This window comes from Bison bison, unplaced genomic scaffold, assembly GCF_000754665.1.
Source record: "Bison bison bison isolate TAMUID 2011002044 unplaced genomic scaffold, Bison_UMD1.0 scf7180017864519, whole genome shotgun sequence".
NCBI classification, from domain to species: Eukaryota; Metazoa; Chordata; class Mammalia; order Artiodactyla; family Bovidae; genus Bison; species Bison bison.
Genome location: NW_011495072.1, coordinates 1,405,025 through 1,420,502, shown reverse-complemented (window position 1 = coordinate 1,420,502; position 15,478 = coordinate 1,405,025). Strand labels below are relative to the sequence as shown.

General features: G+C 56.7%; 1 protein-coding gene across 1 annotated transcript in view; it reads right to left on the bottom strand.

The window, feature by feature from the left end:
* The window catches only part of ADAMTS2 (ADAM metallopeptidase with thrombospondin type 1 motif, 2), a gene marked incomplete at its 5' end in the record, with an annotated part of 244,363 nt that overhangs the window by 152,860 nt on the left and 76,025 nt on the right, over positions 1-15,478 (bottom strand). Inside the window, one exon of the mRNA XM_010831012.1 lies at positions 15,058-15,217. Coding sequence (XP_010829314.1) covers positions 15,058-15,217 — 160 coding nt within the window. The remainder of the gene's footprint in view (positions 1-15,057; positions 15,218-15,478) is intronic.

Here is a 15,478-nt window from a genome sequence, read left to right as displayed (position 1 = left end):
CTGCACAGGGCAGAGGTCCATCCCCTCAGCCCTCAGGCCTGGCCATGCGGGCGGTGGCCCTAGCGCTGTGGCAGGGGCCCGTCTCCAGGGGTCTGCAGATTGATCCCAACCAAACGCCCTTCCCTCCCCACCCCCCACCCCAGGCTCCGTCTGGAGGCCTGGATGGAGCCTTCCCAGCCACACGCCCGCCCCGCTAATGCTCTGCAGATGGGCTTCGCCACTGGCCTCCAAGAAAAACACGACCACGATGACAGCAGATCTCACAGAAACAGAACTGCTGGAAAGGTCTCTCGCGATATTCTCAAAAGGAAAATAAAAATTCCTCTTCAGTGCATCTCAGCTCCGCAGCATTACCAGCCACATGGAGAGCTTGGCCCGGCTGCTGCCAGGTTCCCAGGGGCTGGGGTCCCCGGCACTGAAGCTATCCTAGGACCCTCGAGCCTCTGCTGCTGCTGCCAGGGGCCTGCGTGCTTCACACACAGCTTTTGAAAATTTTGAATCAGCTTGCCAACATTTTGAAATGAAAAGGTTTTACATAAAATCACAATTTCCGGCTACTCCTGAGAAACCAGCGGCCCTCCTGTAACTGACTCCACATTGGCCCGCACCCTAGCAACACTGGCGTGGAAGACTCCAGCAGAAACACACTCTCTCCAGACACCTGACCCCAGGCTCTGCGCAAGGTGGCAGGGCGGTGAACCCCCATCCTTGCGGCCCTGGCCTGTACGGGGTCCGTGTCACTGACCACTCAGCCCGCCCCTCCTGAGCCTGGTCACTGGGCCCATGGTGCCCGCACTCCAGCCTGTGGTTGCCCACAACTGAGGCTTTATAGGTTGGTGGGTGGGAGTGAGCACCCCCTTGTCCCTAACCAGAGCCCTTGGCTCATGACCCAATCTGTACTGCACTTCAGCCAACTTGAGACCCCTAGAGACCACTCCCCATGGGCCACTAGAGGTCTGTGCCTGGAGGCTCTGGGGATCCCACAACAGCCCTTGGTCCCTCATCCTGTGGGACATCAGCAGACTGGCCTGGTGCTCCAGCTCCTTGTTCTCCCAACTCCATCACCTGCCAAAGCCTACTTGTCCCCATACGCCTGGCCAGCCCGGCCACTGGCCCATGAACTATCAAAGCACTAAGAATAAAGACGGTTATCTGGCCCTTGGAACAACCCCATAGAGGCAGTTGGGCAAAGAAACCCCCACACCGAGTCAGCATTTCTCCTCAGCCAGGAATCCACAGATAGCATTTTTCACTTGTCCCAAAGGTGAGTTTGGAGAGATCTGGATAGAAGCCTTAAAAAATAAAAAATAAAAATAAAAAAGTCCAAACATACAAAGACCTTCCCGGGCCTGCACCTCAGCAAAGATTCTGCAGGCAGAGTAGGGAAGAGGCAGAGACGAGAGGGCGCAGCTGGGAGCTGTGGTTCTGCTCCTCCCTGACCCTGGGAGGATGCTGCCAGCCTGGATGGGAATGTGGTTCTGCCCAGTGGGCAGCACCCCTCTCTGATCACCATGGGGACCACCTAACAGGACCCCCAAGATCCTCGCTGCTCTATTGCTCCATATTGCATCTGGCCATTCCTCCCTCTTCCACTTTACCGACAAAGGTCCATACAGTCAAAGCTATGCTTTTTCCAGTAGTCGTGTATGGACGTGAGAGTTGGATCACAAAGAAGGTGGAGTGCCAAAGAACTGAGGCTTTCGTATCGTGCTAGAGAAAATGCTTGAGAGTCCCTTGGATTGCAAGGAGATCAAACTACTCAGTCCTAAAGGAAATCAACCCTGAATATTCATTGGAAGGACTGATGATGAAGCTGAAACTCCAATACTTTGGCCACCTGATGTGAAGAGCTGACTCATTGGAAAAAAATCCTGATGCTGGGGAAGATTGAAGATGGGAAAAGAAGAGGACGCAGAGGACTAGATGGTTGGATGGCATCACTGACTCAATGGACGTGAGTTTGAACAAACTCCAGGAGATTGTGAAGGGCAGGGAGGCCTGGCATGCTGCAGTCCATCATGTTACAAAGAGTCGGACGTGACTGAGCCAATGAACAACAGCAGCCCCTCTTCACCACCAGGGCCAGCGTGCCCAGGCCACAGTCTCTCCAGCCTCATGGCAGCAGCCTCTCCTGGCTCCCTGAGTCTTCCCCTCTCACCCACCTCTACAGTAACTAGGCCATACTCCTTCTCTACTTACAGCAGAGCAAATCACCCTCCCTCCAACCCCCACACCAAGAGAGCCCGCCACGATCTGCCCCTCAGACCCTCAGTCTTCACTGGTCCTTCCTCCTGGACCCCCAGACAGGCCAAGACCACTCCCCTAAGGACACTCGCCCCTGCTCCCCCGACCCCTCCTTTCCTAGTGAACTGCAATCCACATCCAGATCTCAACGCCAGCCCCCAGTTCCTGTATGCTGACTGTGTGGCGTCTCCCACTGCATCCCACCTGTTCACCATGCATGGCACACGTGTATCACATGTATGACCCTGGGCTTGGGGGTGCTGTGTCTGTCTGCTTCCCAGGGTTCCAGAACCTAGCCAGTGCCCGGCCCTGTGCAGGCCGTAAGTAAATTTATCAGCTGAATGAATTGAACAAATGAGTGCCTGGGATATGGTGTCCACAGGGCACATGCTGAAAGACAGCAGCACAGTCTCTGAATGGTAGCCAGCGTGTGCCGGGCCCAGTGAGGTGGCCTCCCCTGGTCCCTGGGCGCTGTGGCCTGCTCCATCTCCCCACTGCCACCTCCCCCTGGCCCCTGGGCACTGTGGCCGGCCCCATCTCCCCACTGCCACAGTGAGGAAACACCACTCAACATCCCAGGAGCCCAAGGCCCCAGCAAGGCCCCACCTTCACAGAAACCCAAAGCCAGGGGTATCAACAAAAGTGGCAATAACAAAAGTGGGCTTCCTTCAGCGACGAGCCCTCAAAAGTCTGCCAAGGACAGCAGCGTCCTCAGGAATGAGGGACGTGTGGCCAGGCCTCCGGGCACCAAGTTCACGGATACTGAAGCACCAGCTACGTGCCAGATGCTCCCCCCAGTGCTGGGGGTTTCACAGCAAGTCAGAGATTCTCCCCACAGCTGCTATACTAAATGACCTGAGACACCCCCTTACTCACCCTCTCCGTGCCTCAGTTTCTGCATCCCGTAGGCCGAGCCTCAGCGCTAGGAAAGCCCCAGGTGTCCCAAAGCTGGCCAGCCTTCAGGCGGGGCCCGGGAAGCTCCTCCCTGCCCAGGCAGGAGTGAACGGCCTGGCTTCAGCTGTGGCTCTACCACTCATGAGCTGTGAGAGTCAGTGCCTCAGTTTCCTCATCTACAAAGTGAGCATAAGGACAAGAGCAGCCAAGCTCACGGAGTCATTACAGGAATCCACGAGCTGACGCGCCTGCAGCGCTCCGGGGACCCCTGCACAGGGAGCCCCACCGGCACGATGCTCTCCTCTGCCCAGGACTCTCAGCCGGCAGTGTTCTCTGGGCCCTGTTCTCTGCCTGCCCCCGGGGCCGCCGTGCAGATTAAATAACACACAGATGCAAGCACCTATCCTCACACAGGCCCTCAATGAAGGCACACATCTCCAGACCACCAACCGGCTCAGAGGGGAGGAAGAGAATCACCCACAGGCTGGGCTACAGAAAAACGGGCTTTTGTGCAACAAAAACTAATGTAACGAAAAGGTAAAGGGAACTGCAGCCTGGGGAAAAGGCCTGTATCAACCATGACAGAAAGTCGATATCTAAAGTAGATAAAGGGCTTATCCCAATATAAAAGACCCCGGGAGATGAACGGACAAAGGACTTAAACAGGTAGGGGAGACATACAAAGTGATCAAACTCAGGGAGATCATTCGTCCTTGCCGACCATCAAAGCCACACAAATTAAAGCAGAAAGCAACACTGCTTCACTGTGAAGCGAAGTGAAAGTGTTAGTCACTCAGTCATATCTGACTCTTTGTGACCCCACAGACTACAGCCCACCAGGCTCCTCTGTCCATGGAATTCTCCAAGAAAGAATACTGGAGTGGGTTCTATTTTCTTCTCCAGGGGATCTTCCTGACCCAGGGATTGAACCCAGGTCTCGTGCATTGCAGGCAGATTCTTTACCAGCGGAGCCACAAGGGAAGCCCAAGAATACTGGAATGGGTAGCCCATTCCTTCTCCAGCGAATATTCCCCACCTAGCGATCAAACCCAGGTCTCCCGCATTGCAGGCGGATTCTTTACCAGCTGAGCCACCAGGGATCAGCAAAAGATCCACCAGCAAAGCCCTTATGCTGGGGAGGACATGGTGACTCTGGGAGCCGAGGTGGGAAAGCAGCCTGGCTGTGCCCAGGACCGTGTATCTGTTGCCCTTGGATCCCATAATTATTCTGGTCATGTAGCAAGTTCTCCCTGCTTAGAGCCAGGGCTTGAGGGGATCCAGGCCATCATGCCTTTCGGGGTTGGCAACATATACCTGTTCACAGGAGAAGAACTGAGGCCAGGAGGTCCCCAAGTCAAATTCCAAGAGAGGTTGCACAAAGGGCAGGGTCATTACCACCATCCCGGCTGTGTGAGCAGCCGGCCAGCACTGCCTCCAGCCCGGCTGGGTGGACAGCAGACCTCGGCCTGCAGGGCCCGAGAAGCAGGCGTGCACAGCCCATCACGCACACTGGCATCAGCTTCCATGCACCCCAGCGTGGGGCCCCCTCCAAAGCAGCAGGCGTGGAAGGAGGACCTGCTTCACCACAAAAGCCAGGACACACACACATCCGAGGGTCCCTGGACTTTACACTATGCTCAGCTACCCCATCCTGCAGAGCAGGGCCTCTGATGCCCAGGGCAAGAGGGTCCGCGAGCACACTCCAGAACCTGTCCATCTGTGGGGTCAAGTCTGGGGTCCCTGTCCCCCACCGCCAGAGTCTGGAAGCCAAGTGGGCTTGGCCTCTGGCCAGCACTGTCCCCTCTGGGAAGTCCCTTCCTCTGAGCCAGGGGAGGGAGGAACAGTGGGAGGGCCCAGCTCTGAGGTCTGAGGATTGGGCCCCAATTCTGCCTTCTGCACTGGGCCTGCCTCTCCCCCGCCCAGCCTCGCCACCCCAGGCTGCGCCACACCCATCCACCATCCTCCCAGGAGCTACCCTTGATCCCTCGCTCGCACCCACGTCCTGTGAGCCCTGCTTCCAAAAGCATCCTGTGCTCATCCACCAGGCCATCTCACGCTGGCCATCAGGACCCCTGGGGCCCCCTGTGTACAGCCCTCCCTATAGCCACTCTCCCCACTGACAGTCCTCAAAGGTTTCCCACTGCCAGGAGAATAAGACCTCACCTCCTCCACGACTCAACCCCATCAGCCCTCCCCACCTCCCTGGGCCCTGCCCTTGCTCTCTCTCCATTACTCCTTCCCTCCAGGCACATGGCCCTTTTTCTGCCCCTCAGCCACACAGGGCTGACTCCGGTTTCAGGAACTGGAGCAGTCTCCTGGGCGGGGCCCTCCCACCAGCCGAGTCTTTTGTCTCTGACCCAGAGACCCTCCCCCAACTCAGTTCACCCTTTCCTGGGTTTCGCTTTGCTCGCAGCTTTACCCCACTCTGCAGCAGTGCACAGGGTGCCTGTTCTTAGCCTCCACGTTCCATCCAACAGTCCCACCGTTGTTTGTGGTCTTCCCCCAGTGACTGGGAACATCACTAGAAGCCTGGCCCCTTCCAGTCCAGACCAGGCCTAGGCAGGCCCAGCTCCCAGGCCACCTCCTCCATCAGGACCTGGCCCCAGACTCCCCAAATCCTGTGCCATCCTGCAAGCTCTCACCTGAGCCTCGACTTCATCCCAAGTGTGCAACTCTGTCCTGCCTGCACATCCCTGGAAAGGAACACCAGCTGGACTCTGCCTCCAGACTCTCCCATGCGCTCTACTCACACTCTCGGAGGCCTTCCTAGCTCCAGGTCAAGGGGAAGCCCACACCCCAGGACTGAGCCCAGGCCAGTGGAGCCAGGTCAAGAGCTCTGGAAGAAACATCCCAACTCGAGAATCCAGCCCAAGTTCCAAACGTGTGCGCGCGGGAGTATGTGTGCACAGCAGCCGAGAGGGCCAGACGGAGGGGGAGACGCATAAAGGGGGAGGGAGAGACAGCCAGACACCAAGACTTCCGTCTAATTGCATGACCTTTTCCCAGCTCAGAGTTCCTTCAGTGCCAAGTGCACAGCACTGCTTGGTATTAATTTGAAAGAGAAATGGGTCAAGGAAAGTTGGAAATTTTTTTATAGAAAACACTTCAGGCTTGGAGCTGGCTGAAGTGTTTGTCAACCCGCAGAGAATTCTGAGAGGAAACGGGCCTTGGTCAGAGCCCTCCAGCTGGTACAGACTTGCAGAGTTTGGAACTCTGGCCCAACAAGCTTCTGGGCTATGCCTGGCCTCACTGCTTCTGGGGAAGGGCTCCTCTCCCCCTGAGCTGTCTTTGCAGCCCGATCCCCTGATGCTGGGACCAGCACCTCTCCCCTGTCCTTGGACCCCTTTGCTTCACCAAGAGGCCTCTGTCCAGGGGTTCATCGTGGGACACCTGTCCCTCTGTCCCCCATTACGTATACAGCACGCAGAAAGCCCAGATCTCTTGCCAGCTGCCCCATGGTGTGAAGGGACCGTGTCAGGACATTCGGGGCCCAGCCACTCTCATCCCCGGCAGGCCAGCTGACACCTCTGAAGCACAAAGCATCACAGACATGTAAAGTGGCCACTGGAGACATCAAATCTCTCCCAGAAACATCCCGGTCTGCTTCACTAGAGGCCAGCAAAGAGCAAGTCTGCAGAGCCCATGGCTGATGTGATAGCCAGACACACCACTTTTGCTAATTTAATTCCAGATGCACCCAGAGCAGAGCACGACTTTGCTTCTGAGATGGTGTGTTACCTGGAAGCCAGGCATAGTCACCATGTGCCAACAGAAAGCTCTTTAGGGGACATTCACTACACAATCCAGGGGATAAAAAGAAAATAGTATCAGTGAATTGGGTCTGTGGAAAAGAGTTCTTCAAAGATGGGGCGGCAAGGGCAGAGAGGACCTCAGGGCCCGAGACAGCCTATGATCTTAAGCATACGTAACAGCAAGCTCAGAGTGGGCACCATACCAAGGGTGAGATGAGGATTAGCAGGCCCTGCCGACACTATACCCATTTTAGAGATGTGAAAACTGAGACATGATGGGGCTGGGAAAGCTGCCAAGGCAGGCACACTCAACCCCTAACCAAACTGCCCCTGGCCTCCGTGCTGGGAGCAGCTACTGATGTGCGGAGGTGGCTCCTCTAAGAACTGTCCCCTGCACCACAGGCAGGCCAAGGCCCAGAGCACTATCCCCGGGTCACATTCGTCATCTGCTCACAGTGCTCCAGCCAAGATTCAAGTCCTTCCTGGACCACACTCACCCAGCCAGCACCGCCCCAGAACCAGATTGCATATGAGTGTGGGAGAAGAGAGGAAGCAGGGAGGGTAGACCTTAGACACAGGAGAGGAGCTGAGCGCGTGGGCTGTCTGCACCCACCAGGCCAAGTGCCGTCACAGACTGCATCTGTGGAGTCTGGGAGGAGGGGGCATGCCAGGCAAGGCTCCACTGCAGGAGGAGATGGGCTACAGGCACCACCTCTGCCCTCACAGCCCACGGGGCAGAGCCCCCCAGCTGCAGAACCCAGTCAGAAAGACCCCAGCTCAGCCGCCAGCTCTGCAGCAGTCTCCTCAGTCTGACCCCAGATCGCAGCAGGCCTCGGCTGACCCAGCACAGCCCCCGCCCACCTCCCCAGCGTGTGGCCACGTCAGCACACTGGCATCTCCAGCGGCCGTCCAGGGGGCTGACCGCAGAGCAGCGGGAGCACCATGGCCTCTGCCAAGGATACACTCAGCCCTGAAACACGCCTCCCGGAGTCAGGCCAACTGCTTCGGGTTTCACAATCAGGACTTCTCTTGGGGTTCCCTCTGGCCCCCAGGCCATAGGCACAGCCCAGGGTAGAATGAAGAGGAAGAACCGAGAGGGCCCTGGGCATAAAGCACTAAGGTGCCCAGACTTTCAGCTGCAATGCAGTGAGCTGGCAAGAGCCATCTGGGCAGGGCATGGGCCAAGTCCAGGAGCAGCGCCCTTGAGTCACCAGCCTGAAAGCGCCGGGCCAGGCCCCAGGCTCCCACCAGTGGCACAGAGAGGGGCCCTAGCACCTGGACTCTGGCCAGGTCTGGGGCTCAGGGTGCAAAACCTGCCTCTCTTGACCTCTCTTCCATTTCTGCTAGGACCTCAGCCTTCAACATTTTGATATCATGTGGGCTGAATCATGGGCCCCAGGATGTCCCATCCTAACCCCCAGAACCTGTGAGGATAGCCTCATATGGCTAAAGAGACTTAGCAGACATGATTTAGCTAAAGACCTTAAAATGAGAAAATTCTCCTGGAGTAGCCCAGTGAGCCCAATGTAATCACAAGTGTCTTTACAAGAGGGAGAAACTTACAACAGACAAGAGAGAAGTCACCGTGACCGCAGAGCAGAGGCTGGAGTGATGCAGCCACAAGCCAAGGAATGCTGGCAGCCCCCAGAAGCTGGGAGAGGCAAGGGATGGATTCCTCTCTCGAGGCCCCAGAGGAAACCAGCCCTGCTGACTCCTTAACGTTAGCTCCTTGAGATTCATTTTGGACTCCTGACTTCCAGAAGAGCATAAGCCACTGACTTTGTGGTAACTTGTTACAGTGGCCATAGGAGATAAACCACTACAGAGCAGAAAGCTTCCGCAAATGGGCTTCCAGCAAGTTAGTGCCCCCTCCACATCCCCTACTCCATTACTGCATTACTCCCCCCTCCCAACTCCACCAGGTCTCATTCTTGACTGAGCCCTCTCCCTTATGACTCACACCCACTGCATCACCAAGGTAAGCCTGGCCACCTAGCTGGCACCGAGTGGAGCCTTGCCCACTTCCCACTAGTGTCCTGTCCTGACAGCTACGCACTTTCCCTGCAGCACTGCTCTAGGCTCCCTGCCTCCAGCCTGGACCAGAGCAGCTGGTTACAATACAGGACTGTCAGTCCCCTTCCCTGCTGGGGCAGCCCCTGTGAGCTCCCAGCATCAGCTCCAGCCCTCTGCTTCCTGGCCCTGAGCGCCCATCATGAGCTGTGCTCTTGGTGCCTTCAGATCAGATCAGTCGCTCAGTCGTGTCTGACTCTTTGCGACCCCATGAATCGCAGCACGCCAGGCCTCCCTGTCCATCACCAACTCCCGGAGTTCACTCAGACTCACGTCTATCGAGTCAGTGATGCCATCCAGCCATCTCATCCTCTGTTGTCCCCTTTTCTTCCTGCCCCCAATCCCTCCCAGCATCAGAGTCTTTTCCAGTGAGTCAACTCTTCACATGAGGTGGCCAAAGTACTGGAGTTTCAGCTTTAGCATCATTCCTTCCAAAGAAATCCCAGGGCTGATCTCCTTTAGAATAGACTGGTTGGATCTCCTTGCAGTCCAAGGGACTCTTGGTGCCTTAGCCGTCTGGAAAACTCTCTGGCTCAGGGAAGTGGGGCAGAGATATGCAGCAGGTCAGGAGGGGAGGAAGGGCTGCTGGAGACTGTGCAGGCGGGCCACGCTCGGCCACGTGGAGAAGCCACGCAGGGCTGGCACCCTGTCCTCGCTCTCCTCACAGGCTTTCCTTGGCAGCAACAGGGCACAGCATTCCCGAGGGCACCCTGCCTCCTCTGCCCGCCAGGGAGGATGGTGCAGTCTGACAGCAGCGGGCAGAGGCTTGGCACGAGCTGTTTCTGAGAGGGAGGCCGCCAAGGTCACAGGCACTGAGCTGTCTGCCTTCTTTGCCTTCAGCCCAGGGCCGGGTATAAGGCAGGGTGGGAGACTCTGCAGCCCACTAGCAGCTCAGCAGGAGTGCACAGCCTCCCCTTGTCCCAAGGCCATGCCCAGGGACTGCAGAAAGCCCATGGAGGAGGACACAGGACATTTCCACCTCCACGTCTCTGAAAACACAGGTGGTCAATAGGGGCCATTGTATTATTGGCCCATATGGTGCTTTTCAGAAATCTGAAGCAACAATTTAAAATCAGGAGAGTTCACATCAAAGTTCTCATGTCTGGATTCTCTTAACAGCAAAAACAATGGCTGCCCCGGGCCCACACTCCCACCAGGTCTTGGTCAGGGGAGCTGAGGACAGGCTGCCCTATGGATGACGTCTATTGTCTGTCCTGTGCCCACGGTGAGGCCAGGGCCAAATGCCACGTGTCACTGCTGTATCCATTTCAGCAGAGACTTTCATGTTTGTATCAAAAGAAGGAAAATTGAAACGGGGCCAAGGGTGGGTGTAATTTGTTTTCTTGCCCTCTGCCGCTCTCCTCACTGGCATTGCCTGTCGGGCCCTGCAGGTCTCTGAGTTTGCAGCCCTTGTCTTGAGATGGCAGGACTTGTTGCGAATGTGCCCGACAGAGTGAGACCACTTGCTCAGTGTGTGACCCAAGGACCTTTCCCACTCAGTGGGGACTTTCCCAGGGTCCCAAGTTCAGCCCTTCTTGGTGCAACCAGTAAGGCTATTATCTCAGTACGCTTGGTCTTAGAGTCAGACCACGGCCCGGCTGAGACTGCACTAGGGTCCAGCAGATGCAGAAGAGGGGCGTGGGTCCTGCTGGGCTGTGCCTGAACATCATCCCCTGAGAAGGAGTGAAGTCTGCCTGCAGGGTTACTCCTCCATAGATGTGCAGCCCCGGTCACTGCACAGTCAGCCTTGTAAGGGAGGCTCACTCACGTCCTACAGGACTGATGCTGAAGCTGAAGCTCCAGTACTTTGACACTTGATGTGAAGAGCTGAATCACTGGAAGAGACCCTGATACTGGGAAAGATTGAGGGCAAGAGGAGAAGGGTGCAATAGAAGATGAGAGGGTTGCATGGCATCACTGACTCAATGGACATGAATTTGAGCAAACTCCAGGAGAGAGTGAAGGATAGGGAAGCCAGAGTTGCAAGAATCAGACACCACTTAGCAACTAAACAACAACAAATAGATTGAATGGTGGTCCCCAAAGATACCAGGTCCTACTCACCAGAACCTGGGAGTATTATATAACCAAAAAAGGGCTCCACAGATATGATAGAAGTATGGATCTCGACAGGTGGAGATCATCCTGGATTATCAAGGTGAATCCCAAATGCAATCACATGCACCCTTAAAAGAGGAAGGCGACATCACTCAGAAGCAGAGGAGGCACTGTGACCATGAGAATAGAGGCTGGAGTGATGCAGCCACAAGCCAAGGAATGCCGGCAGCCCCCAGAAGCTGGGAGAGGCAAGGAACAGACTGCCGCTAGAGCCTCGGGAAGGAACACAGTCCTGCCAATATACTGACTTCAGCTCAGTGACACTGAATTCTGCCCTCCCGGAAAAGGGAAAAGAATGAGAGAATTAACTGCTGTTTTAAGCCACCCAGGTGATGGTAACCAGCAGCCTGAGATTTGGGGCATGATATGCCAGGATCAGGCAGATGAGCTCTGAGCAGGGCTTCCAGGCTGGGCTGGGGCTCCCCATTCCCCATACCCACTGGCCCTGGCGACTCCTCAGCAACCTAGAGTATACAGATGGCAGCTAGCGCAGTGCTCAGGCAGGGCCTAGAACTTGGGAGGGAGGCTCTGTCCATGCTTGTGTGTAAATGCAAACACACACGCGTGCACACGTGTGCAAACACCAGAGAAGCCAACATTACACAGCACACCTCCCAACATACTGCCCTGGGCACAAGTCTGGCCCTGACTGAGAAAGGGACTTGGGGTGCTGGAGAAAGGTCTAACCCAGGCAAGTCCTAGAGATGCCCGAACCCCCTCTCCCCAAAAGGCCACAATGGCACCCTGGCCTTGGAGCGCTGCCTTTCTGGCCCGGACAGGCTCCCAGACCCAGCAGAGCCCAGCAGAGACGCTTCTGCAATACCTGTGAGGCCAGTGAGGGGGAAAGTCGCCCTGGTCTCCTTCAGTCCCTTGCCAACCCTCGTGCCCTCCTCCAGGGTCTGAAGCTGTGGGCTAAGCTGCCCAGGGCAACATCCAACCCTGGCCTGAGTCCTGGAAGACACCCCCAAACCTTCATTTTCCATCCATTTCCCTGGGCAGCCAGCAAGCCAGTAGCTAACCTCACATGACACGGACTTGGTGACAAGGATGCTCCGAGGCTCTGAGAGCCCCTGAGACCACCCCAGGAAGTCCACTGGCTGCTCAGGGAAGCCAGGGCAATGACACTGTGTCTCAATGCCCTGGAAGAGCTGTATATAAGACCCCCCAACAAACCCCTTACCCCAGCCACACCAACCCCCCCAGGCACCCTCACCCATAACCACACCAACCCCCACAGGCACCCCCACTCCAACTCTTACACTGGCAGATGCTAATCTCCCAGACCAGGAGGCTCAGGACAGGTGTCTCCGCTTCCCCTTTCTCAGAGGATCCATTATATCCATTGTCCTTGATAAATGGCCAGGGTATTTCAAACATGCTTAAAGAAGTCGCCTCGTGGGGGCAGGAGGAAGCTTCCAGTTAGTACCTCCTACCTTCTTTGATTGGAACTGCACATCAGAATTCATGAGAAGAAAAGATCCCCTAGCTTACACACACACACACACACTGAAAGCCTCTGCACAGAGGCCCTGGTGTTCTGTGCCCAGTAGGTCACGTCCTCTTGCAGGAAAGAGCACGGACCAAACATGCTCAGACAAGGACATTGCTTTTACGTATCTACCAGCTGCCACTGTGGGCCCTGACAAGACTGGGGCTGACGGAGAGTGGGGCTCTCTGGAGTCACCACAGGCCCTCAGACCAGCCACAGCAAAAAAGTGTGTCTGGGCCACCTCCAGCCAGTGAGTGGGCCTCAACCCTGGGCACAGGGGAACAACCAGGCACATTCAGGGAGAAGAAATGTGCTCTCTGTGGACATCGTCTACACGGGGTCACGTGGACCCTGGGCAGGGACACCAAGGAAAGGGTGCTTGGTGCCAGACTCTAGCCTCTGGCTACCTTCAACCCACGGCCTTCAGCCCACACACCCACAGCCCTGGGCTGAGGTCCAGAGCTCAGTCCAGACAGCCCCGCACCCCCGGCCCGTTTCAGCGCACCAGCGCCAGACCCGAGCAGCTGGCCTTCCCTGGAATCTCCTAAGGTCAATGGGTTTGGGGCTTGTACTGAGTTTGGAATCCCTTTTCTGTGTTCTGAGTTTAAGTGCTCACCAGAGATAGGCGGATGAGGTTAGGGAAAGGATTCCAGAGAAGAAGTCAGAAGGCCAGCAGAAGCCTGGGAAAGAAGGCCCTGCCAGGAAGGAGGGTGGCATGTTCACAAGACAGCGGCCCATGGATTTAGGGATCAGCAGCCTGACCCAGGCACCTGGCAGCCTCACTGTGCAGGCTCCACCTCACCCAGCCTAAGTGCCAACCCAGGAAACCCCCTGAATCTTCCAGTAAAGGCCAGCCCAGAAGCACCGAAACCAAAGTGGCCAGCCCTCAGCTCTCTGAAGCACAGGCATTTCTAATCGCTCTGGACAGATGAGAAAGCAGAGGCCAGAGACCCAAACCTGCCCAAGGGCAGCCAGCCAGCAAGGAGCAACACCAGGGTCCTGATCCCTGATCTGAAGCACAGCGCCTGCCCCATTTCCACTCCTGCCCTCACCCCATGGGGTTACTCTCCATTCCTCCCCATGCAGAGAAGCCCAAGGGTAGGAAAGATAGGAGGGGCTGAAGCTGGGAAGGCCAGGAAGGCAGTACCTGGGGGACCCCCTCTACTGTTGGCAGACGGCTTGCAATTCATCATCTGGGAAGAAGGGGCAGCAAGTATTGATCGACTCTACAGAGCACTGGGCATCCTGATGGAACAATTCCTTTGCAAAAGTATCTGATACCATTTCTTGAAATTAGAATGGTGCCCTGCCAGGCTGCACCCAATTTATCTGTCAGCTGGGAACTCAGAGAGACCTAAATTAAATGAGGCGGGGCTGCCTGGGGGCAATGGGAGTGTCTTGGCTAATCACAGCACAGCCGGGTGGGCCCAGTGGGGCCTCCAGGGTTTCCTGTCAACATGCAGATGAGTTTAACTCAAGACCCGGGCCTCCAGCCTGCTGCCACCTGCATGGCCATGACCGAGTGCAGCCAGGGATCTACAACTGGAAACTCAGGGCTGAGCCCAGCCTGCCTAAGCCAGGCACAGAGCCTGGGCATGGCGAGGCCTGCCAGGACCATGGCCAGAACCCAGCCTGGCCTCACTGCAACCAGGGAGCCGAGACCCTGAGGACACTGGGGAGCTCTGGGCCAAAGGTCGCAGGTCTGGCCTCCGGGAGGGCTCTGAGGGGCTGTACCACCTCCCCAGCAGCTCCCTCCTCACTCCTGGGCCCAAGAGCGCGGTTGGCTCTAAGTTGCAAAAGTTAAAACCACACAAGTGTATGCACAGGTCGCCGAGGCTGTACCTTTGGGCTCTCTGTAGAGCACTCCCCTCCCCCGCTGGCCCCCGGCTGCCTCCCAGAGGGAGCAGGATTCAATCGGGGCCAAGGAAACACTCAGGGCCTTTGTTCGTGAGCCAAGGCACAGGCTCCCAGACAGGACTCAGGCTTGGTCTGGGTCTTGCCTGTTTCCTGACACTAGGCAAGATCCTCAGGCAGCTTTTCCTGCCTGCTCAGGACTTCCCAGGTAGAGCTAGTGGTAAACATCCCACCTGCCAATGCAAAAGACATAAGAGATGCGGGTTCAATCCCCGAGTCGGGAAGATCCTCTGGGAGGAAGGCATGGCAACCCACTCCAGTACTCTTGCCTAGAGAATCCCATGGACAGAGGAGCCTCGTGAGCTACAGTCCATAGGGTCACAAAGAGTCGAACACAACTGAAGCGACTTAGCACATACACGCTCACGTGGAGGCCTCAGGCCTACAGGTTTATGGCCCACATACACCCAAAGCAGAGGTCCCCAACTCAGCATTTTAGCACCCCCACTGTGCTATGTGGTCAGCAAGGGTGGTCTCAGTCCAGGCCTGGAACCAGACCTACAGAAATGATGCCTGGATCCCCCCAGGGGAACATTCAAGGTCTACCGTGCAGCCTCCCACCCGCAGCAGCCTTACCTGTGTCCAGGGCCTGTGGCCCCCCCAGAGGAGGGGGGCTGGAGGTGGTCGGTCGATGATACACCACGTGTACACGGCCCTGTTCGGCCTCCTTCGCCGCCAGACCTTTCTCCAGGGGCTCAATAAAGAATTCCTCCTCTTCCATACGGATCAGGCCAGCCTACAGGGCAAAGATGAGATTGTTCAAATTCCCAGGTCACAGCAGACCAAGGAGGGGAAGCAGTGAGGAGGGCCCCAGAGAGCAGAACTTCTAACCTGGCTGCGCAGGGCCCAGTGAACCCCAGCTAGGTGTGAGGCCTGAACCCCAGGCCAGGAAGGGCATGAACAGGTGGCTACAGAGGCCCCATCATGCCAGAGCCTCCACTTACAGCCATGAAGGCCAGAGCCATTTGGGGGTGGTGAACCCTGTCTGAGGAAGGGA